Source organism: Piliocolobus tephrosceles, chromosome 4 (assembly GCF_002776525.5).
Source record: "Piliocolobus tephrosceles isolate RC106 chromosome 4, ASM277652v3, whole genome shotgun sequence".
NCBI lineage: Eukaryota > Metazoa > Chordata > Mammalia > Primates > Cercopithecidae > Piliocolobus > Piliocolobus tephrosceles.
In genome coordinates, this window is record NC_045437.1 from 58,142,350 (window position 1) to 58,168,817 (window position 26,468).

General features: G+C 38.5%; 1 protein-coding gene across 3 annotated transcripts in view; it reads right to left on the reverse strand.

Annotated features, from left to right (window-relative positions):
• The window catches only part of NDUFAF2 (NADH:ubiquinone oxidoreductase complex assembly factor 2), a 211,162-nt gene that overhangs the window by 36,682 nt on the left and 148,012 nt on the right, over positions 1-26,468 (reverse strand). For 2 of the 3 annotated variants that reach the window (XM_023210487.2, XM_023210486.1), the window contains one exon: positions 16,811-16,851. In XM_023210487.2, the coding sequence (XP_023066255.1) occupies positions 16,811-16,851 (41 nt within the window). Of the gene's footprint in view, positions 1-16,810; positions 16,852-19,861; positions 20,363-26,468 lie in introns of those variants that run through there. The other variant, XM_026455939.2, reaches the window with a different exon arrangement.

Below are 26,468 nucleotides of genomic sequence, written 5' to 3' on the forward strand. Positions count from 1 at the left end.
GAAGAGGAAGAAGAAGAAGAAGAAGAAGAAGAAGAAGAAGAAGAAGAAGAAGAAGAAGAAGAAGAAGAAGAAGAAGAAGAAAAGAAAACTACAGGCCAGTATCCCTGATGATCACTGATGCAAAAATCCTCAACAAAATACTAGCAAACCAAATTCAACAACATATTAAAAAGATCATTCATCATGACTAAGTAGGATTTATCCTAGGGAAGCAAGGGATGTTCAACATATGCAATTCATATCAACAGAATAATGACAAAAACTCTATGATCATTCAATTGCTGAGAAAATTCAATATCCCTTCATGATAAAAACCTTTAACACACTGGGTATAGAAGGAACATACCTCAACACAATAAAAGCCATATACAACAGACCAACAGCTAGTATCATACTTGCATTAGTCCATTTTCACACTGCTATAAAGACATATTTGAGACCAGGTAATTTATTAAAAGAAGAGGTTTAATTGACTCACAGTTCTGCACAGCTAGGGTGCCTCAGGAAACTTACAGTTACGGTGGAAGGGGAAGAGGCATGTCTTACATGGTGGCAGGTGAGAGAAGGTGTGTGTGAGCACAGGAAAAATTACAACTTATAAAACCATTCATGAGAATTTACTCACTATCATGAGAACAGCATGGGGAAAACAACCCGCATAATCCAATTAGTTCCTACTAGGTCTTTTTCTAAACACCTGGGGATTACAATTCAAGATGAGATATGGGTGAGGACACAAACCCTAACCATAATGAATAGAGAAACACTGAAAGCCTTTCTTCTAAGATCTAAAACATGACAAGAATTCCCACTTTTATTATTGTTATTCAATATAATATTGGAAGTCTTAGTTAGAGCAATCAGACAATAGAAAGAAATGAAGGTCATCCAAATTGAAAAGGAAGAAGTCAAATTATCCTTGTTTGTAGGCAACATAATCTTATATTTGGAAAAACCTAAAGGCTTCACCAAAAAACTATTAGAACTGATAAACAAATTCAGTAAAGTTGCAGGACACACAATCAACATACAAAATCAATAGCATTTCTATATGCCACCAGCAAACAATCTGAAAAAGAAATCAGGAAAGAAATCCCACTTACAATAGCTACAAATAAAACTAGAAGCCTAGGATTTAACTTAACTAAAGAAGTGAAAGACCTATATAATTAAAACTATATAACATTGATGCAAGAAAATGAAGAAGACACTGGCAAAAGGGAAGGATATTACATGTTCATGAATTGGAAGAATAAATGTTGTTAAAAATGTCCATATTACCCAAAGCAATCTACAGATTCAATGCAATCTGTATCAAAATATCAATGACATTCTTCACAAAAATAGAAAAAATAATCCTAAAATTATTATGGAACCACAAAAGACCCAGAATTGCTAAAGCTATCCTGAGCACAAAGAACAAAGCTGGGGGAATCACATTACCTGGCATACGTTACACTATACAGTGATAGTAACCAAAACAGTATGGTCAGTATGGTACTGGCATAAAAACCATTCCATAGGCCAATGGAATAGATTAGAGAATCCAGAAACAAATCCACACATCTACAGTGAACTCAATTTCAATAAGGTATCAAGAACATACATTAGGGAAAAAACAGTCTCTTCAATAAACGGTGCTAGCAAAACTGGATATCCATATGTGGAAGAATGAAATGAGGCCTCCATCTCTCACCATAAACAGCAATCAAACCAAAATGAAGACTTTAAGACCTCAAACTATGAAATTTCTAAAGGAAAACATTGGGGAAACTCTCTAGGACACTGTATTGAGCAAAGATTTCTTGAGAAATACCCACAAGCATAGGCAACCAAAGCAAAAATGGACAAATGGGGTCACACCAAGTTAAAAAGCTTCTGTACAGCAAAAGGAACAATCAACAAAGTGAAGAGACAACCCACAGAATGAGAGAACATATTTGCAAACTACCCATATGATAAGGGATTAATAACCAGAATATATAAGGAACTCAAACAACTCAATAGGAAAAATCTAATGAACAGATTAAAACGTGAGTAAAAGATCTGGATAGACATTTTCCAAAAGAAGACATGCAAATGGCAAACAGGTATACGAAAAGGCGCTCAATATCACTAATCATCATAGAAATGCAAACCAAAACTACAATGAGCTATCGTGTCACCCCAGTTAAAATGGCTTCTATCAAGAAGATGTACAATAACAAATGCCGGTGAAAATGTGGAGAAAAGGGAACCCTTGTACACTTTTGGTGGCAATGTAAATTAGTACAACCACCATGGAGAAGAGTCTGGAGGTTCCTGAAAAAACTAAAAATGGAAATGGAACTACCATATGATCTAGCAATTCTACTGCTAGGCAGATATATATGTGTATATGTGTATATGTATATACATATTTATCCAAAGGAGAGGAAATCAGAATATTAAAGAGATATCTGTACTCCCATGTTTACTGTAGCACCATTCACAATAGTGAAGAGATGGAAGCAACCTAAATGTCCACCAACAGATGAACTGATAAAGAAAATGTGGTATATACACACAGTGAAGTGCTATTTAGCCATAAAGAAGAATGAGATCCTGTCATTTGCAACAACATGGATAGCACTAAAGGTCATTATTTTAAGTGAAATAAGGCAGGCACAGAAAGATAAACTTCACATGTTCTTACTCATTTGTGGGAGCTAAAAATTAAAACAGTTGAACTCATGGAAATAGAGAGTAGAAGGATGATTACCAGAGGCTGGGAAGGGTAGTCTGGGTGTTAAGGGGGAGTGGGGATGGTTAATGGACACAAAAATATAATTAGATAGAATGAGTAAAATCTAGTATTTGATAGTACAACAGAGTGACTACAGTCAACAATAATTTATTGTATATTTCAAATCACTAAAAGAGTATAGTTAGATTGTAATACAAGGAAAGGATAAATGCTTGAGGTGATAGATATCCCATTTACCAAGCTTGATGTGATTATTATGCATTGTATGCCTGCATCAAAATATCTCAAGAACCCTCTAAGTATACAACTACTAAGTACCCACAAAATCAAAAATTAAAAAAAGAATACTACCTGAATAATGTTTAATCCTCAGTGCATCATAGAAAGAAGCACACATAATATGAATCTGCCCTACTTAGTACTTCTGACCATCTAGTTAACATGGTATCCATCAGATCTGTCTACTAGAAAGGTCCCTTTTTCCCCTTTGTAATTGATAAGCAATCTGTAGGGAAATGCCTTTAGACCCTGTAAACAGCCTGCTCCCCATCAGAGTTCGACTCAATGATTTTAGTGTCTGCTGATAATTTTTTCCCAATTACCACTTGGATAGTGGTGATTTTCCAACTCTATTACTTCTTCTACATTTATTGGTTAGCATCTAATTGCTTCTTAAACAGATTTTTAACTAGGTCATTGTTTTTAGTGTGAGCTTAAATTTCACTTTCAGAGTTTTCTGGCACTGCCAGTTACTGAGTATTCTGTGGTTCTGTGGTTTAAACTGGGTTACTTCTCAGATTTCTCCTTTGCCAGATTAGGATTCATTCGTCTCAGTTTTTTTTTTTTTTTTTTTTTGAGACGGAGTCTCGCTCTGTCGCCCAGGCTGGAGTGCAGTGGCCCGATCTCAGCTCACTGCAAGCTCCGCCTCCCAGGTTTACGCCATTCTCCTGCCTCAGCCTCCCAAGTAGCTGGGACTACAGGCGCCCGCCACCTCGCCCGGCTAGTTTTTTGTATTTTTTAGTAGAGACGGGGTTTCACAGTGTTAGCCAGGATGGTCTCGATCTCCTGACCTCGTGAAATCCATTACCACTTGTCCATCTGCTTTCTTGCCTCCAAAACATCATTGCTGGTTTGCATGCTTACATTTCTTTGACCTTGTGGGTTTACGCCTTTTAAAATAAATTCCTTCACTATCATTTTCATTAGACTTGAGAGTGAACTTGTCTATGTGTTTGACCCACCATCTTTACTTGAAAGCCCTTTATGCTTTCCTTGTTTTCAAACTTTATGTAAATGGTATATTGTATGAAATCTTCTGGAGTTGCTTTTTTTTTTCTTCTCAATATCATTGCTTCTAAGATTTATCCATGTTAAAACATACAGCTCTAGTTCATTTTTTTTAAGTTTTTTTTCATTCATTTTAATGAATGATGTTAAACAGGTATGAACACGCTGCAATTTTCTCATTCATTTAGTGATATTGTAAAGTTTGGGGTGGGGAGTGGGAGGTCCATTTTACCATAAAAACATACATAAACTCTTTGCAATTTAAGTCAACGGGAAGTAGGATTCTATACATAAAATGGCAATTGTAAGACATTTTAATTCTGTAACTTATAAAATGAATTTAGTAATACTGGGCACAGATAACTCACTCCATGAATGCCAGTTATTTGGAGACAACACTGAAATGGGCCTGAAAAATTCAGAAATAAGATTCCTCTCTCAATGTTAAACTATAAGATCAACACATTATAAGCCACAGCAGAAATATGAAAAGGATAAAACAAAAAATAGCTGCAGGGCCAGTAACATCTGACCAGAATATAACTACTGTCATAGCAAAGGAAATATGTCAACCAGAACAGAGAAGCAAAGAAAAAAATAGAATCATAGACGAATGCTGGCAATCCATAGTAACACTGTCCATGGGAATAGGAGACTTAACCAGCACCTGGTAATTTTTCTATTCCAATTCGTAAGGCTATTTCTAACACAGAGATAGAATTGAAAATTGTAGCTAATTCTCTTTAAATATTTCCATTGCTGGGGTCAGACTATCCTTGTTGTAAAGTGAATGCAACATGAAATTTTAAGCCTGAGGCAATTAAACATTTATTTTACTTAACTCTTCTTATTCTAATGTCATATTTTCCAAGCAGTCTCCTTTTTTTTTTTTTTTTACTGTGCCAATTTCATTTCTTACTGTGAATTAATACATGGGAATTGGCCACCATCTCAAATTCACATGCATTTTAGTCACTGTGATGTCCTTTAGGGCCAAGCAACCTTAGACATGAACAAAAATGAGTCTTTGGAGACCCCAGCCTAGATTTGAGAATATGGTCAAGTAAACAAGATACTATGATGTGTTGTCCTATCCAGCCATCCCAGCCTTATTTTAGACCACAGCAGCACCATCTCCAACTCCATTCTCTGTTGATTTCTAGAATTTCCTCTTTCTCTTTTATGGAGCATGTATATTAAAAATGAAATGGGCAGAGCTCTAATATTGTAACTTTTCTCTACTGCCTGTAAATCTATACTAAATCATATATTTTGTAAAAAATTGGTAATAAATGTAACCACTTGTTCAAACAAAAAACTTTACTCTGTTCCTATTTTGTTAGTATATATAAAAAAGAAGCAATATTTCAAAATATTTGCTATAAGTGGCTTCTAATGGAATAGAGTTAGGACTAGAAAAAGTCCACCTCATTAGCTCTGTGAAATGTGAATTCACCTTATACAGCACTGAAGAACATGTGCTGAACTATTACCAGATGCTCCTCAACTTATGATGGGGTTATGTCCTTATAAACCCATCATAAAATTGAAAATATCTTAAGTCAAAATGCATTTGATACACTTAACCTACCAAATATTATAGCTCAGCCTAACCTATCTTAAACATGCTCAGAACACTTACATTGCTTACAGTTGGGCAAAATTATCTAACACAAAGACTATTTAATAATAAAGTGTTAAATATCTCGTGTAATTTATTGAATACTATATTGAAAGTAAGAAACAGAATGGCTGTATGGGTACTCAGAAGTATAGTTTCTACTGAATGCATATTGCTTTTTCACCATCATGAAGTTAAAAAATCCTAAGCTGAACTATCCAAAGTAAGGGACTGCCTGCATTGGTAACCTGCAGTTAAATGTGAATTCCTATGAACAAAACATAGACAGTGATCAACTTGGAAATATGTTTACTTTTACAACATTATTTTCTAGTTGGTTGATAGAAATTCAAACCCATCTCACAGAAACCACGTAATTACATAGTATTGCGATTTTTAAGTCTATAATGGCCAATCAAACCAATAATGAATCAGGCTCTGTGTTAGGTGCTTATGACACACAAATGAATAAGTTATAATCCCTGTGCCAAACAGCTAATAGTTACAAATATGGACAAATAAAACACATAATTTTAATACTGAATTTAAAGGGATGTACAGGAGTACACAGCAGTGTAGTTATACCAAGAAAGTAGTGATTATCAGCTCTATCAGTTAAGAAGTTGAGGAGAAAAAAAGTTGAGGAAAACAACCAAGGACTTAAAAGGGCATTTTAAAAGGAATTAAACATAAGCAAGAGTATGCCAGTTGATGGGAGAAGGAGAAAACATTAAATTTGCGAAACAGCAGGGAGTTCCTTGAAAAGTAGGGTAGATAGAACAAGCCTAAGGAGGCAAAGCTAGAAAGTTGGGCTGGACCCAAATCAGGAAGCCTTGCATAGTATGCCAAGGAGTTAGACCTAGGAGTTGGCCAGAGCTCCCAGAAAGTGTGACTAAAAAATGATCCCTTCAGTTTTCAATGTGGCCAGGAGAATTACTGTGATCATAGGGTAGATCAATGTTTGATTTTATAACAAACTGTCAGTTTTCAAACATGATTGTATCATTTTCACCCCAACCAGCACTGTACAAAAGTTGTGGGTGCTCCAGTGATGGTGTTGCCAATCTTTTAAATTTAAGCGATTTTAATGGGTGTGTAATGGTATGTCAATGTGGTTACACTGATTACTAGTGTTGTTAAGTATATTTTCATATACCTAAAACATATCTTACAGAGTGCCTGTTCAAGATTTCTGCCCAATATTTATTAGCTTCTTTTTTATAACACAGAGTTGAGGTGTTCTTTATATAGCCTGGAAACAATTCCTTTGTCAGATATATGTACTATGATTATTTTCTCTTAGTCTTTTGATTTCCTAATGTTCTCTTATAATGAGCATTACAATTTAATTCTGATTAAATCTGATTAATCTCTATTTTTCCTTTACAGATTGTTCTGTCTCCTGACTACCTCAAAATTGCAAAGATATTCCATTGTTTTTTCCTTCCAGAAGCACAATAGTTTGGCTTTTACGTCTAGTCTATGATCCACCTTAAATTAATATTTGTGCATGATGTGAGGAAGGGATCAATTTTTTCCCCATATGGATATTAAGTTATTTCAGAATCATTTGCTAAAAAGACTTTCCCTTCCTAATTGTATTGTTGTGATGTCATTGTTAAAAACCAACTGGTTGTACAGTATCTACTTTTTGGATTTTTGTTCTTTTCCATTGATTTATTTATCCAGTATCCTAATGCCAGTATCATACTGTCTTGATAACTATAGTTTTAAAGTAATTCTTAAAGTCAGACAGTATTGGTCTTTTAATTTTCATCTCCTTTTTCATGGCTGCTATCAGCTATTCTAGGTCTTTTACATTTCCAAATACATTTTCAAATCAGCATGTTGATTTCTACCAAAAAGTCTGATGTGGTTTTAACTGGATATTTATTTTATTAAATCTATAAATCAGTGGTTCACAAAATGTGGGCTATGAACCATCAGCATCAGCATTATCCAGGAACATGTTATAAATGCAAATATTCAGACTCTACCCCAAAACCAGTAGATCAAAAACTCTAAGCTTGGGGTCCAGCAATCTGTGTTTTAACAAGTCTTTCAGGTGATGTAGATGCAAAATAAAAGCATAAGAACTACTGTGGGTCAGTTTGGGAAGAATGAATACATTAGCAATATTGTACATTCCAATCCATGAACAGATACTTCTCCCCATATATTTAGGTTTTATTTAATTTACCTTACTAACATTTTGTAGTTTTCAGTACACAGATCTTGCACATGTTTTAATAGTATTCTAATACATAGAGTACTGAATTCTATAGTATTCTGTTTTCTAATACTGTTGTAAATGGCATTCTAATGGCTGCTGGCTAATCTTTAGCTATAATATATACGAGATATGGAAGGAAGTTTATTTGAAGTTGGGTATTCACTAAAAGATCTGAAAAAAAAAAAAAATCTAGTTTCTGGATCCAGCTGTCAATTTGGAAGGAAGACAGTGGACAGGGGAACATGATGAAGTGTACCAGGAACATAAGATCAGCAAAATCTAAACAGTGACAAACTCTACAGGCCAACTAGGTTGGGTTTTTTAACACACAAATTTGTAAGAAAGTAAAAGGGATGGAAGAGGATAGACTGAAAGATTTAAAACAAATATGAAGTTTTTACAAAATGGACAAGTCTAAACTATAATGTATATTTAGGTGAAAAAACTATTTAAAATGAGAGGAAATGATTACTATAAAAGTTGGGTTAAGGTTTGCTTTTGTCAGGAGAGAGAAGCTGTGATTAGGATGGGATAAATGGGGCTGAAGTAGATGGCAGAGTTCTATTTCTTGACCTGGGTGGAATTTGCCTTATAATTTCACAGTTTAATAAATAAATAAGTTTCCTAGGCGGAGCAAGATGGCCGAATAGGAACAGCTCCAGTCTCCAGCTCCCAGCGCGAGCGACAAAGAAGACAGGTGAATTTCTCTTGAAATTTCTGCATTTTCAACAGAGGTACTAGGTTCATCTCACTAGGGAGTGCCAGACAATCGGTGCTGGTCAGCTGCTACAGCCCAACCAGCGAGAGCTGAAGCAGGGCGAGTCATCGCCTCACCTGGGAAGCACAAGGGGGAGGGGAATCCCTTTTCCTAGCCAGGGGAACTGAGACACACAACACCTGGAAAATTGGGTAACTCCCACCCCAATACTGCACTTTACCAAGGGTCTTAGCAAACGGGCACACCAGGAGATTATATCCCACACCTGGCCGGGAGGGTCCCACGCCCGCCCACGGAGCCTCCCTCATTGCTAGCACAGCAGTCTGCAATCTAACTGTAAGGCAGTAGCGAGGCTGGGGGAGGGGCATCTGCCATTGCTGAGGCTTAAGTAGGCAAACAAAGCCGCTAGGAAGCTCGAACTGGGTGGAGCTCACAGTAGCTCAAGAAGCCCTGCCTGTCTCTGTAGACTCCACCTCTGGGGACAGGGCACAGCAAAACAACAACAACAACAACAATAACAAAGCAGCAGAAACCTCTGCAGACGCAAACAACTCTGACAGCTTTGAAGAGAGCAGTGGATCTCCCAACACAGAGGTTGAGATCTGAGAACGGACAGACTGCCTGCTCGAATGGGTCCCTGACCCCTGAGTAGCCTAACTGGGAGACATCCCCCACTAGGGGCGGACCGACACCCCACACCTCACACAGTGGAGTACACCCCTGAGAGGAAGCTTCCAAAGCAAGAATCAGACAGGTACACTCGCTGTTCTGCAATATTCTATCTTCTGCAGCCTCTGCTGCTGATACCCAGGCAAACAGGGTCTGGAGTGGACCTCAAGCAAACTCCAACAGACCTACAGCTGAGGGTCCTGACTGTTACAAGGAAAACTAACAAATAGGAAGGACACCTACACCTAAACACCATCAGTATGTCACCATCATCAAAGACCAGAGGCAGATAAAACCACAAAGATAGGGAAAAAGCAGGGCAGAAAAGCTGGAAATTCAAAAAATAAGAGCGCATCTCCCCCTGCAAAGGAAGGCATCTCATCACCAGCAACGGATCAAAGCTGGACAGAGAATGACTTTAACGAGATAAGACAAGAAGGCTTCAGTCCATCAAACTTCCCAGAGCTAAAGGAGGAATTACATACCCAGCGCAAAGAAACTAAAAATCTTGAAAAAAGAGTGGAAGAATTGATAACTAGAATAATTAATGCAGAGTTCATAAACGAACTGACAAGAGATGAAAACCATGACACGAGAAATACGTGACAAATGCACAATCTTCAGTAACCAACTTGATCAACTGGAAGAAAGAGTATCAGCGATTGAGGATCAAATGAATGAAATAAAGCGAGAAGAGAAATCTAAAGAAAAAAGAAGAAAAAGAAATGAACAGAGCCTGCAAGAAGTACGGGATTATGTAAAAAGACCAAATCTACGTCTGATTGGGGTGCCTGAAAGTGAGGGGGAAAATGGAACCAAGTTGGAAAACACTCTTCAGGATATCATCCAGGAGAGCTTCCCCAACCTAGTAGGGCAGGACAACATTCAAATTCAGGAAATACAGAGAACGCCACAAAGATACTCCTCCAGAAGAGCAACTCCAAGACACATAATTGCCAGATTCACCAAAGTTGAAATGAAGGAAAAAATCTTAAGGGCAGCCAGAGAGAAAGGTCGGGTTACCCACAAAGGGAAGCCCATCAGACTAACAGCAGATCTCTCGGCAGAAACTCTACAAGCCAGAAGAGAGTGGGGGCCAATATTCAACATTCTTAAAGAAAAGAATTTTCAACCCAGAATTTCATATCCAGCCAAACTAAGTTTCATAAGTGAAGGAGAAATAAAATCCTTTACAGATAAGCAAATGCTTAGAGATTTTGTCACCACCAGGCCTGCCTTACAAGAGACCCTGAACGAATTATTAAACATGGAAAGGAACAACCGGTACCAGCGATTGCAAAACCATGCCAAAACGTAAAGACCATCGAGGCTAGGAAGAAACTGCATCAACTAATGAGCAAAATAACCAGTTAATATCATAATGGCAGGATCAAGTTCACACATAACAATATTAACCTTAAATGTAAATGGACTAAATGCTCCAATTAAAAGACACAGACTGGCAAACTGGACAAAGAATCAGGACCCATCAGTTTGCTGTATTTAGGAGACCCATCTCACATGCAGAGACATACATAGGCTCAAAATAAAGGGATGGAGGAAGATCTACCAAGCAAATGGAGAACAAAAAAAAGCAGGGGTTGCAATCCTAGCCTCTGATAAAACAGACTTTAAACCATCAAAGATCAAAAGAGACAAAGAAGGCCATTACATAATGGTAAAGGGATCAATTAAACAGGAAGAGTTAACTATCCTATATATATATATGCACCCAATACAGGAGCACACAGATTCATAAAGCAAGTCCTTAGAGACATAAAAAGAGACTTAGACTCCCATACAATAATAATGGGAGACTTCAACACCCCACTGTCAACATTAGACAGATCAACAAGACAGAAAGTTAACAAGGATATCCAGGAATTGAACTCATCTCTGCAGCAAGCAACTCTCCACCCCAAATCAACAGAATATACATTATTCTCAACACCACATCACACTTATTCCAAAATTGACCACATAATTGGAAGTAAAGCACTCCTCAGCAAATGTACAAAACAGAAATTATAACAAACTGTCTCTCAGACCACAGTGCAATCAAACTAGAACTCAGGATTAAGAAACTCAATCAAAACTGCTCAACTACATGGAAACTGAATAACCTGCTCCTGAATGGCTACTGGGTACATAATGAAGGCAGAAATAAAGATGTTCTTTGAAACCAATGAGAACAAAGATGCAACATACCAGAATCTCTGGGACACATTTAAAGCAGTGTGTAGAGGGAAATTTATTGCACTAAATGCCCACAAGAGAAAGCTGGAAAGATCAAAAATGGACACCCTAACATCACAATTTAAAGAACTAGAGAAGCAAGAGCAAACATATTCAAAAGCTAGCAGAAGGCAAGAAATAACTAAGATCAGAGCAAAAACTGAAGGAGATAGAGACCCAAAAAACCCTCCAAAAAATTAATGAATCCAGGAGTTGGTTTTTTGAAAAGATCAACAAAATTGATAGACCACTAGCAAGACTAATAAAGAAGAAAAGAGAGAAGAATCAAATAGATGCAATAAAAAATGATAAAGGGGATATCACCACCGACCCCACAGAAATACAAACTACCATCAGAGAATACTATAAACACCTCTACGCAAATCAACTAGAAAATCTAGAAGAAATGGATAATTTTCTGGACACTTACACTCTCCCAAGACTAAACCAGGAAGAAGTTGAATCCCTGAATAGACCAATAGCAGGCTCTGAAACTGAGGCAATAATTAATAGCCTACCAACCAAAAAAAGTCCAGGACCAGATGGATTCACAGCTGAATTCTACCAGAGGTACAAGGAGGAGCTGGTACCTTTCCTTCTGAAACTATTCCAATCAATAGAAAGACAGGGAATCCTCCCTAACTCATTTTATGAGGCCAACATCATCTTGATACCAAAGCCTGGCAGAGACACAACAAAGAGAATTTTAGACCAATATCCCTGATGAACATCGATGCAAAAATCCTCAATAAAATACTGGCAAACCGGATCCAGCAGCACATCAAAAAGCTTATCCACCATGATCAAGTGGGCTTCATCCCTGGGATGCAAGGCTGGTTCAACATACGCAAATCAGTAAACGTAATCCGGCATATAAACAGAACCAATGACAAAAACCACATGATTATCTCAATAGCTGCAGAAAAAGCCTTTGACAAAATTCAACAGCCCTTCATGCTAAAAACTGTCAATAAATTTGGTATTGATGGAGCATATCTCAAAATAATAAGAGCTATTCATGACAAATCCACAGCCAATATCATACTGAATGGGCAAAAACTGGAAGCATTCCCTTTGAAAACTGGCACAAGACAGGGATGCCCTCTCTCACCACTCCTACTCAACATAGTGTTGGAAGTTCTGGCCAGGGCAATCAGGCAAGAGAAAGAAATAAAGGGTATTCAGTTAGGAAAAGAAGAAGTCAAATTGTCCCTGTTTGCAGATGACATGATTGTATATTTAGAAAACCCCATCGTCTCAGCCCAAAATCTCCTTAAGCTGATAAGAAACTTCAGCAAAGTCTCAGGATACAATATTAATGTTCAAAAATCACAAGCATTCTTATACACCAGTAACAGACAAACAGAAAGCCAAATCATGAATGAACTTCCATTCATAACTACTTCAAAGAGAATAAAATACCTAGGAATCCAACTTACAAGGGATGTAAAGGACCTCTTCAAGGAGAACTACAAACCACTGCTCAATGAAATCAAAGAGGACACAAACAAATGGAAGAACATACCATGCTCATGGATAGGAAGAATCAATATCGTGAAAATGGCCATACTGCCCAAGGTTATTTACAGATTCAATGCCATCCCCATCAAGCTACCAATGAGTTTCTTCACAGAATTGGAAAAAACTGCTTTAAAGTTCATATGGAACCAGAAAACAGCCTGCATTGCCAAGACAATCCTAAGTCAAAAGAACAAAGCTGGAGGCATCACACTACCTGACTTCAAACTATACTACAAAGCTACAGTAACCAAAACAGCATGGTACTGGTACCAAAACAGAGATATAGACCAATGGAACAGAACAGAGCCCTCAGAAATAATACCACACATCTACAGCCATCTGATCTTTGACAAACCTGAGAAAAACAAGAAATGGGGAAAGGATTCCCTATTTAATAAATGGTGCTGGGAAAATTGGCTAGCCATAAATAGAAAGCTGAAACTGGATCCTTTCCTTACTCCTTATATGAAAATTAATTCAAGATGGATTAGAGACTTAAATGTTAGACTTAATACCATAAAAACCCTAGAAGAAAACCTAGGTAATATCATTCAGGACATAGGCATGGGCAAGGACTTCATGTCTAAAACTCCAAAAGCAACGGCAACAAAAGCCAAAATTGACAAATGGGATCTAATTAAACTAAAGAGCTTCTGCACAGCAAAAGAAACTACCACCAGATTGAACAGGCAACCTACAGAATGGGAGAAAAGTTTGCAATCTACTCATCTGACAAAGGGCTAATTTCCAGAACCTACAAAGAACTCAAACAAATTTACAAGGAAAAAACAACCCCATCAAAAAGTGGGCAAAGGATATGAACAGACATTTCTCAAAAGAAGACATTCATACAGCCAATAGAAACATGAAAAAATGCTCATCATCACTCACCATCAGAGAAATGCAATCAAAACCACAATGAGATACCATCTCACACCAGTTAGAATGGCAATCATTAAAAAGTCAGGAAACAACAGTTGCTGGAGAGGATGTGGAGAAATAGGGACACTTTTACACTGTTGGTAGGATTGTAAACTAGTTCAACCATTATGGAAAACAGTATGGCCATTCCTCAAGGATCTAGAACTAGAAGTACCATATGACCCAGCCATCCCATTACTGGGTATATACCCAAAGGATTATAAATCATGCTGCTATAAAGACACATGCACACGTATGTTTATTGCGGCACTATTCACTATAGCAAAGACTTGGAATCAACCCAAATGTCCATCTGTGACAGACTGAATTAAGAAAATGTAGCACATATACACCATGGAACACTATGCAGCCATAAAAAGGATGAGTTTGTGTCCTTTGTAGGGACATGGATGCAGCTGGAAACCATCACTCTCAGCAAACTATCGCAAGAAGAGAAAACCAAACACCACATGTTCTCACTCATAGGTGGGAACTGAACAATGAGTTCACTTGGACTCAGGAAGGGGAACATCACACACCGGGGCCTATCATGGGGAGGCGGGAGTGGAGAGGGATTGCATTGGGAGTTATACCCGATGTAAATGACGAGTTGATGGGTGCTGACGAGTTGATGGGTGCAGCACACCAACATGGCACAAGTATACATATGTAACAAATCTGCACGTTATGCACATGTACCCTAGAACTTAAAGTATAATAATAATAAAAAAAAACTAAATAAGCTATTTTTTTGTTATAGTTTATAAATATATGTTTCACTTTACATTAAGAAAATTTTTTTCATCTTAATATGATGTATCTAGAATTTGGACTTGAAGAGTGTAAAAGTTACAGTGGTAAGAACTGTGTTTGAGAAAAACTAAAGTGTGCCTAATGAAGTGGTTGTTCACTTGAGGCAGGGATACTAGTGTGGATAAAGTCAAAGAACTGGGCAGCTAAAATTTGGGAAGGCACTGAAAGGAGAAGACCATATGCCAGGTTCTAATCTCAGCCATCAGTATGGCAGACTGTCTTGGATGTTGGCAAACAAAATGATGGTCAGGTACAGAGAAATATACATTGATTACAAAGGTCCTCCACTCTCTTGGGCCCACAAACCAAGACTATTTGGGGAAGCAAGAAGCAGTTGAACTCTCTTTCTGTGGGGCATGGGAAAGCGAGCACAACTTACTTCAAGGAAAAAAAAGGAACACATTATCTTGCAGGCACAGACAGATTTCAGTTGAGGTTATGTGGTAGAGAAAGTTCCCAGGAAAATATTAATGGTGAATGGCAATTTGCTAACAAAGAAACAGAAATTCCTGAAACACAATGGAAAGGGCCAAGAGGAAGGAAAAGCGTGTGTGTGTGTGTGTGTGTGTGTGTGTGTGTTTATTAGGGAGGGTACAAACCAGCATAAAGAACAATGTGATTAACAGTACACTAAAAGGGAGGCAGCAAAAGAAGGCTCATTTTGGATAATCAAAATTAACAAGAGTGAGCTCAGGGATGGAAGGACTTGGTGTGTTCTGGCTAGAGATTGTTTGAGGTGATGAAATTACCTAAAATTTACAGATGTCGCGCCTGAGGCCCAACTATTGCAATTGCCTCCATTAATCACTTTGCACATTAATATCTGTATGAAGAAGGCTTTCAAAGTTCTGAGGATGGAGGAAGCAAGTGATAACAGTCGCTCTTATTATGACCAAGAGAAGGAGAAACAGAAAGCTCTTCAATCCATCCTTCACTGTAAACTATTGGGCATTCTTCTGAATCCTGGATCACATTGCCTTTTATTTTTTTCCCCTAAAACAGCTTTTATTCCAAATTTTATCAGTGTTGGAAAAAAGGGTCTGAGAAAAGTAGGCCAAGGCAGAAGCAATATACAAAGCTAGAAATGGGTCAAGAGATGTACTCAGTCAGACACTGGCTGAATGAACATTGATGGGTTCAGTATATGACAAATGTATGGAGCAAATAAAGATAAGCATGCCAGTTGAGGTATCATCATGATCCTGCTCTACAGCACTCCACCTCCCAACAAATGGGGACTGAGTATTGGAGCCCATTTATGTTGTCATCAGGGTTTGCAGTAGTGAGGGAATAGGCAACAGAAAAGAGGAGGGAAGTCCTAAATAGTAGAAGAAAGGGAATGCCTCTAGACAAAAAGTAAACAAGGCAATATATTAATGCATTTAGAGAATCTCCTTTTATGAAATTACTTCTTATAAAATAACTTTAGAGATCTTTACGTATTTTTAAAATTAAAATTATAAAATAATTTTTATAAAATAATCTATATAAAAATTATGTTGTAAAATACATATACTATAGCATTTCTATGTTTTTTTATTGTTTACCACTGACTACCCATTTTTAAGTTTTAAATAAAAATTCAACTAATTATTACTGTTATGAAATACTTGCTAATTCTGTGTTTCTTTGGATACTTGATGGATTTAAATATATAATATTAAGGGAAACATAAGAGCATGATTTGGATAGGTCAAAGAGATTCAGTGTTTCTCAAACTTTTCCAAAAAGTTTGAGTATTGGCACAGAGAACTCCCAGGACCCAGGGGAAATGACCTGGTGCAAGCTACTCCAAGTCCAGACTTTCTAAAAAGTGTTTAAAATGTTTATTATTCCACTTTAAAATTTATACAAATTTTCTTATATTCCATAATATGAGCATTTATTTTGTCATATATTATTTTATTAATAATATAGGTTTATATATTAATTTATTATAAAATGTTTTAAGTCATTGTCTATGGAATAAAATCAACACTTTTGGAAAATACATCATAGTTTTTCTGAAGTTTTATATATCCTTGGGAATATATACTCTTAAATGATATCTTCCTTGTGTAGTCTTACCTCCATAGTAGGTGGAGTTTTTCTTGTTCTTCTAATCCAAGCTAGAAAGAAAAATAATATTTAAATGTCAGTTTCCCATAATTTGCCCAAACATTTTAATCATTCATCCATAAAACAAATTTCTTTGAGTACCTACTCTATATTATTTTAGGTACCAGAGATACAGCAGGGAATAAAACAGATTAAGTCCCTTCTCTACTGTAGCATGTGTACTACTGAAGGGGTTACAGAAAATAAACACACAAACATATGTTTGGTGGTGATATGTGTCACGATGAGAATATAATAGTGTAGAGAAGATAAAGAGGGGACAATTTCATATCTTTAAAATCATATCTCCTAATTATCTGAATTCAACTAGGTATATTTATGGCATACAAGCCAAACCAAAATACAGCAAACTTCAAGGTAATATCAAAATTATATTTTTCTGGAAATTTGAATTAGTTATTGTTCAATTTATAAAGGAAGGGACTTAGAAAAGTTTTCATTTATAGAGATTTCTTTTCTGATTTGCTCCAGCAAGCAGCTACTCAATGGTTGAAAAATATTATCAGGCCTTAGCTCTAACACTTGGGAAATGGGCTGCAGAGATAGAGCCCACATTTGTTAAGTAGCTGCTGGGAACTGGGTACTGTGCTGGATGCTTTGCAGCAATGGGAAGGGAGTGGGGCAGCTGCCTCTAGGGAAGTTATCAGAATCACATGGAAGACAGTATAGTATAGTGCTTATGAGAACGATTCTAAAGTCAGATTTTCTGGGTTTAAATCCCAGCTTCATCACTTACTGTCAATGTCACCTGGAGCAAGTTATTCAATTTTCTAAGCATCAGGTTTCCCATCTATAAAATGGAAATTATAAAAGTATCTACACTTCAGAGTTGTTGTGAAAATTATATGAGATAATGTATATAAATGCTTACCTTGAAGCCTGGCACATAAGTCTAAGTTATTAATATAAGTATTATTATTATTATTCAATAAACCTTTTAAAAATAAGACTCAAAAAAAACTAAAGATCAATAATATCTGCTTAGCCTACAATGTTGGAGAGGAGATTGTGAGAAAATATACTGTAGGGAATATGATCTTGAAGGCCATTGTTTTATCATTTTAGTTGATTCACTCTTCACTACAAAATTGAAGAAATAGAAACAAAATGACTTCCCCAAGTTTATACATTAAATAGTAATGGTTGTATTTGAATTCAGATCTGACACTGTCTCTGGCTCTAAAAACCATCCATGCTCAACTAAGCAGTCTTTCAAAGTTTCTGAACAACATGTAAAGAACATTAAACCAGAAAGAGGAAGCCAGGCTAGGTGTGACCCTAACTACATGTTAGAAAAATAAGAATTATTGATCCCAGTTTAGAGATTTGGAAACTGAGGCCCAGAGAGATTAAGAAACTTTCCTAATGCCATATAATTAGCGACTGGGAAATAAACCCTGGTTGAACTGGCTCTAAAGTCTTAGCTTTATCCATCCACCAGCCACTCTCTTGTGACTATCTCTAACAGCTGGCCTTATTCATCTAGGCATAGACTGTCACTGACTTACAATAGTTTGACTCAGGATTTTCAACATTATCATGGTGTGAAACCATTCTGTTTTTCATTTCAGTACTTATTCAATGAATTACATAAGTTATTCAAAACTTTATTATAAAATAAGGTTTGTGTTAGATGATTTTGCCCAACTATAGGTTAATGTAAGTGTTCTGAACACATTTAAAGTAGGCTAGGCTAAGCTATGATGTTCAGTAGTCTAGGTGTATTAAATGCATTTTCTACATGATGATATTTTCAACATATGACAGGCTTATTGGGACATAACCTCGTCATAAACCAAGGATCATCTGTAATAGCACCAGGACCTGTCTTCATAAAAAGCCCAGCGCTGAATGGTTTGTGGGGGTGGAAACAGCAACATTCACCTGCAGGCTTGGGATCAGTCATTTCCCCCTGCTCTATTGTCTCTTGCACTTATCCCTTACATGTATCTCCAATACAGTTCCAGTGTTCTCTATTCTCTACTACCGTTTCTGAACTTCTACCCTTGTTATTCTTTCTGCATTGTTTCTTTCTTTCCTTTTTTTTTTTTTTTTGAGACAGTCTCGCTCTGTTACCCAGGCTGTAGTGCAGTGGTGTGATCTCAGGTCGCTGCAACTTCTGTCTCCCAGATTCAACTGATTCTCCGGCCTCAGTCTCCCAAGTAGCTGAGATTACAAGTGCTCACCACCATGCCCAGCTAATTTTTGTATTTTTTGTAGATGGTGTTTCACCATGTTGGCCACGCTCGTCTTGAACTCCTGACCTTCAGTGATCTGCCCACCTTGGCCTCCCAAAAGTGCTGGAATTACAGGCGTGAGCCATTGCACCCAGACTGCATTCTGTTTCTATTAGTTTCTACTCCTATTTGGCCTATTTCTAGCCAAAACTTGTACAGATTTCTTTTATCCTTTTTTTTTTTTTTTTTGATGGAGTCTTGCTCTGTTGCCAGGCTGGAGTGCAGTGGTGCAATCTCAGCTCACTACAACCTCTGACTCCCTGGTTCAAGTGATTCTCTTGTCTCAGCCTCCCAGGTGGCTGGGACTACAAGCATGCGTCACTACGCCCAGCTAATTTTTGCATTTTTAGTAGAGATGGGGTTTCACCATGTTGGCCAGAATGGTCTCAATCTCTTGACCTCGTGATCTGCTTGCCTTGGCCTCCCAAATCCTGGGATTACAGGCATGAGCCACAGCACTTGGGCAACTTGAACAGATTTTATCTCCCTTGTGAGTCTGTAAGGTTGTCAAAGGCAGGAGGTACCCATGGGAGATTTATTTTTCTGTCATTGTAAGTACCTATTCTTTTGGGGTATTTACTCTTAAATGCTTTAAAAGAGTTGGTACTTTAAAATTATTGAATAAATATTTCTTCTGAAAAATATTTGTTCTATCAAGATTTTGATCTTTATTAGAAAATCCAGCTTAGCAATACCACAATTCCTCTGTGTAGTCAAGGAAATAAGTGACTTTGGGAATTTTTCAAGTGCCTCTTTATGGCCCAAATTTAGGTTACTTAGATTCAGGCCAAGATGGCTGACTAGAAGCAGCTAGGGTACATGGCTGTCATGGAGAACAACCAAAGCCGTGAGTAAATATAGCACCTTCAACTGAAACATCCAGGTACTCTCATTGGGATTAATCAAGGAAACAACTCGACCCCTGGAAAATGAAGAAAAGCAAGACAGTACAATGGCCCATGCTGGAGCAACATGGAGCCAGGGGAACCTCCCCCACCTAGGGAAGTGGTGAGTATTCTAATGTGTGACCCTGGGAAACCATGCTTCTCCCATGGATCTCTGCAACCCTGAGTCAGGAGATCTCCTCCTAAACCCACTCCACCAGGGTTTTCAGTCTGACACACAGAGCTGTGTGGACGCTTGGCAGAGCAGCCACTCAGGCATGGGCAGATGTGCAGGAGTTTTACATACTTAGGCTCCAGGCTTCCCGGCAAGAGTGACTGCAGCTCTGTCGAGGCAGGAGGTTGGACTTCTGTACATATCCCTAGGAAGAAGGCTGAATTGAGAGGGCTGAGGAGTGATGGTCCGTGGGCCCCACTTCCACAGTGCCTCACAGGACAAGATCCACTGGCTTAGAATTCCAGTCAACCACTGACAACAGTGTCGCCCCACCTGGGACAGAGTTCTTTGGAGGAGGGAAGGGCCACCATCTTTGCTGTTTGGATAACTCAGCAGTTCCAACCTGTGAGTTTTGGAGAGTCCAAACCGACCAGAAACAAAATGGATCCCCCAGCACAGCACAGTTGTTCTACCAAAATGAGGCCAGGCTGTTTCTTTAAAGTGGGCCCCGGATCTGTTCCTCCTCACTGAGCAGGACCTCCCCACTGGGGCCTCCAGTCACCCCTGTCCATGTTCTCAGGCTGACAGAGATTTGAGAACTCTCTGGGACAGCTCCCAGAGGGAGAGTCTGTCTCTTTGGGTGACACAGACATTCCAGCTATCAGGCTTTGGAGAATCCAAGTTGACCAGTGGTATCCCAGCACAGCACAGCTGTTCTATGAAAGCATATCTAGGAGGTTCCAAGATGGCTGAATAGGAACAGCTCTAGTCTACAGCTCCCAGCATGAGTGACGCAGAAGACGGGTGATTTCTGCATTTCCAACTGAGGTACCGGGTTTATTTCACTGGGGCTTGTCAGACAGTAGGGGCAGTCCACGGAGTGAGAGCCGAAGCAGCGCGAGGCATCGCCTGATCCGGGAAGCGCAAGCGGACAGGGAATACCCTTTCCTAGCCAAGGGAAGTTGTGACAGACAGCACCTGGAAAATCGGGTCACTCCTACCTTAATACTGCGCTTTTTCAAGGTCTTAGAAAACAGCACACCAGAAGATTATATCCTGCACCTGGCTCGGAGGGTCCCACGCCGACAGAGCCTCACTCATTGCTAGCACAGCAGTCTGGGATCAAACTGCAAGGCAGCAGGGAGGCTGCGGGAGTGGTGCCCACCATTGCTGAGGCTTGAGTAGGTAAACAAAGCGGCCAAGAAGCTCGAACTGGGTGGAGCCCACTGCAGCTCAAGCAGGCCTGCCTGCCTCTGTTGACTCCACCTCTGGGGGCAGGGCATAGCTGAACAAAAGGCATCAGAAACTTCTGCAGACTTAAATGTCCCTGGTTGACAGCTTTGAAGAGAGTAGTGGTTCTCCCAGCACAGAGTTTGAGATCTGAGAACCGACAGACTGCCTCTTCAAGTGGGTCCCTGACGCCCAAGTAGTATAACTAGGAGGCACCTCCCAATAGGGGCCGACTGACACCTCACACAGCTGGGTGACCCTCTGAGACAAAGTTCCCAGAGGAACGGTCAGGCAGCAACATTTGCTGTTCTGCAATATTCGCTACTCTGCAGCCTCTACTGGTGATACCCAGGCAAACAGGGTCTGGAATGGACCTCCAGCAAACTCCAATAGACCTGCAGCTGAGGGTCCTGACTGTTAGAAAGAAAACTAATAAACAGAAAGGATATCCACACCAAAACCCCATCTGTACATCACCATCATCAAACAACAAAGGTAGATAAAACCACAAAGGTGGGGAGAAACCAGAGTAGAAAAGCTGAAAATTCTAAAAATCAGAGTGCCTCTTCTCCTCCAAAGGAACACAGCTCCTCACCAGTAAGGCAACAAAGCTGGATGGAGAATGACTTTGATGAGTTGAGAGAAGAAGGCTTCAGATGATCAAACTTCTTCGAGCTAAAGGTAGATGTCCGAACCCATTGCAAGGAAGCTAAAAACCTTGAAAAAAGATTAGACAAAAGGCTAACTAGAATAACCAGTGTAGAGAAATCCTTAAATGACCTGATGGAGCTGAAAACCATGGCATGAGAAGTACATGACGCATGCACAAGCTTCAGTAGCCAATTCGACCAACTGGAAGAGAGGGTATCAGTGATTGAAGATCAAATGAATGAAATGAAGTGAGAAGATAAGTTTAGAGTAAAAAGAAACGAACAAAACCTCCAAGAAACATGGGATTATGTGAAAACACCAAATCTACGTCTGATTGGTGTACCTGAATGTGACGGGGAGAATGGAACCAAGTTGCAAAACACTCTTCAGGACATTATCCAGGAGAACCTCCCCAACCTAGCAAGGCAGACCAGCATCCAAACTCAGGAAATAAAGAGAATGTCACAAAGATACTCCTCGAGAAGAGCAACTCCAAGACACATAATTCAGATTCACCAAAGTTGAAATGAAGGAAAAAATGTTAAGGGCAGCCAGAGAAAAAGGTTGGGTTACACACAAAGGGAAGCTCATCAGACTAATAGCAGATCTCTCAACAGAAACTCTAGAAGCCAGAGGAGAGTGGGGACCAATATTCAGCATTCTTACAGAAAAGAATTTTCAACCCAGAATTTCATATCCAGCCAAACTAAGTTTCATAAGTGAAGGAGAAGTAAAATCCTTTACAGACAAGCAAATGCTGAGAGATTTTGTCACCACCAGGCCTGCCCTACAAGAGCTCCTAAGGAAGCACTAAACGTGGAAAGGAACAACCGCTACCAGCCACTGTAAAAACATGCCAAATTGTAAAGACCATTGAGGCTAGGAGGAAACTGCATCAACTAACGAGCAAAATAACCAGCTAACATCATAATGATAGGTTCAAGTTCATACATAGCAATATTAACCTTAAATGTAAATGGACTAAATGATCCAATTAAAAGACGCTGACTGGCAAATTGGATAAAGAGTCAAGACCCATCAGTTTGCTGTATTCAGAAGACTCATCTCACATGCAGAGACACACATAGACTCAAAATAAAGGGATGGAGGAAGATCTACCAAGCAAATGGAAAACAAACAAACAAAAAAACAGGGGCTGTAATTCTAGTCTCTGATAAAACAGACTTTAAACCAACAAAGATCAAAAGAGACAAAGAATGCCATTACACAATGGTAAAGGGATCAATTCAACAAGAAGAGCTAACTATTCTAAATATATATGCATCCAATACAGGAGCACACAGATTCATAAAGCCAGTCCTTAGAGACATAAAAAGAGACTAAGACTCCCACACAATAATAATGGGAAACTTTAACACTTCACTGTCAACATTAGACAGATCATCGAGACAGAAAGTTAACAAGGATATCCAGGAATTGAACTCAGCTCTGCACCAAGTAGACCTAATAGACATCTACAGAACTCTCCACCCCAAATTAACAGAATATAGATTCTTCTAAGCACCACATCGCACTTATTCCAAAATTGACCAGATAGTTAGAAGTAAAGCACTCCTCAGCAAATGTAAAAGAACACAAATTATAACAAACTGTCTCTCAGACCACAGTGTAATCAAACTAGAACTCAGGATTAAGAAACTCACTCAAAACCGCTCAACTATATGGAAACTGAACAACCTGATCCTAAATGACTACTGGGTACATAACAAAATGAAGGCAGAAATAAAGATGTTCTTTGAAACCAATGAGAACAAAGACAAAACATACCAGAATCTTTGGAACACATTTAAAGCAATGTGTAGAGGGAAATTTATAGCACTAAATACCCACAAGAGAAAGCAGGAAAGATCTAAAATTGACACCCTAACATCACAATGAAAAGAACTAGAGAAGCAAGAGCAAACACATTCAAAAGCTAGCAGAAGGCAAGAAATAACTAAGATCAGAGCAGAACTGAAGGAGATAGAGACACAAAAAACCCTCCAAAAAAAATTAATGAATCCAGGAGCTGATTTTTTGAAAAGATCAACAAAACTGATAGACTGCTAGCAAGACTAATAAAGAAGAAAAGAGAGAAGAATCAAATAGATGCAATAAAAACTGATAAAGGGGACACCACCACCAACTCCAAAGAAATACAAACTACCATCAGAGAATACTATAAACACCTCTACACAAATCAACTAGAAAACCTAGAAGAAATGGATAATTTCCTGGACACTTACACCCTCCCAAGACTAAACCAGGAAGAAGTTGAATCCCTGAATAGACCAATAGCAGGCTCTGAAATTAAGGCAATAATTAATAGCCTACCAACCAAAAAAAGTCCAGGACCAGATGGATTCACAGCTGAATTCTACCAGAGGTACAAGGAGGAGCTGGTACCATTCTTTCTGAAACTATTCCAATCAACAGAAAAAGAGGGAATCCTCCCTAACTCATTTTATGAGGCCAGCATCATCTTGATACCAAAGTCTAGCAGAGACACAACAAAAAAGAATTTTAGACCAATATCCCTGATGAACGTCGATACAAAAATCCTCAATAAAATACTGGAAAACCTGATCCAGCAGCACATCAAAAAGCTTATCCACCATGATCAAGTGAACTTCATCCCTGGGATGCAAGGCTGGTTCAACGTACGCAAATCAATAAACGTAATCCAGCATATAAACAGAACCAAAGACAAAAACCACATGATTGTCTCAATAGATGCAGAAAAGGCCTTTGACAAAATTCAACAGCCCTTCATGCTAAAAACTCTCAATAAATTCGGTATTGATGGAACGTATCTCAAAATAATAAGAGCTATTTATGACAAACCCACAGCCAATATACTGAATGGGCAAAAACTGGAAGCATTCCCTTTGAAAACTGGCACAATACAGGGATGCCCTCTCTCACCACTCCTATTCAACATAGTGTTGGAAGTTCTGGCCAGGGCAACCAGGCAAGAGAAAGAAATAAAGGGTATTTTGGTTAGGAAAAGAAGAGGTCAAATTGTCCCTCTTTGCAGATGACAAGACTGTATATTTAGAAAACCCCATCGTCTCAGCCCAAAATCTCCTTAAGCTGATAAGCAACTTCATCAAAGTCTCAGGATACAAAATCAATTTGCAAAAATCACAAGCATTCCTATACACCAATAATGGATAAACAGAAAGCCAAATCATGAGTGAACTCCCATTCACAATTGCCTCAAAGAGAATAAAATACCTAGGAATCCAACTTACAAGGGGTGTGAAGGAACTCTTCAAGGAGAATTACAAACAACTGCACAACAAAATAAAAGAGGACACAAAGAAATGGAAGAACATTCCATGCTCATGGATAGGAAGAATCAATACCATGAAAATGGCCATATTGCTTAAGGTAATTTATAGATTCAATGCCATCCCCATCAAACTACCAATGACTGTTTGCACAGAATTGGAAAAACTACTTTAAAGTTCGTATGGAACCAAAAAAGAGCCCACATTGCCAAGACAATGCTAAGCCAGAAGAACAAAGCTAAAGGCATCACGCTACCTGACTTCAAACTATCCTACAAGACTACAGTAACCAAAACAGCATGGTACTGGTTCCAAAACAGAGATATAGACCAATGGAACAGAACAGAAGCCTCAGAAATCACACCAGACATCTACAACCATCTGATCTTTGACAAACCTGACAAAAACAAGAAATAGGGAAAGGATTCCCTATTTAATAAACAGTGCTGGAGAAACTGGCCAGTCATATGTAGAAAACTGAAACTGGATCCCTTCTTTACACCTTATACAATAATTAATTCAAGATGCATTGAAGACTTAAATGTTAGACCTAATACCATAAAAACTCTAGAATAAAACCTAGGCAATACTATTCAGGACATAGGCATGGGCAACGACTTCATGTCTAAAACACCAAAAGCAACGGCAGCAAAAGCCAAAATTGACAAATGGGATCTAATTAAACTAAAGAGCTTCTGCACAGCAAAAGAAACTATCATCAGAGTGAACAGGCAACCTACAGAAAGGGAGAAAATTTCTGCAATCTACCCATCTGACAAAGGGCTAATATCCAGAATCTACAAAGAACTCAAACAAATTTACAAGAAAAAACCAAAAAAACCCATCAAAAAGTAGGCAAAGGATATGAACAGACACTTCTCAAAAGAAGACATTTATGCAGCCAACAGACACATGAAAAAGTGCTCGTCATCACTCACCATCAAAGAAATGCAAATCAAAACCGCAATGAGATACCATCTCACATCAGTTAGAATGGCAATCATTAAAAAATCAGGAAACAACAGGTGCTGGAGAGGATGTGGAGACATAGGAACACTTTTACACTGTTGGTGGGATTGTAAACTAGTTCAACCATTATGGAAAACAGTATGGTGATTCATCAAGGATCTAGAACTA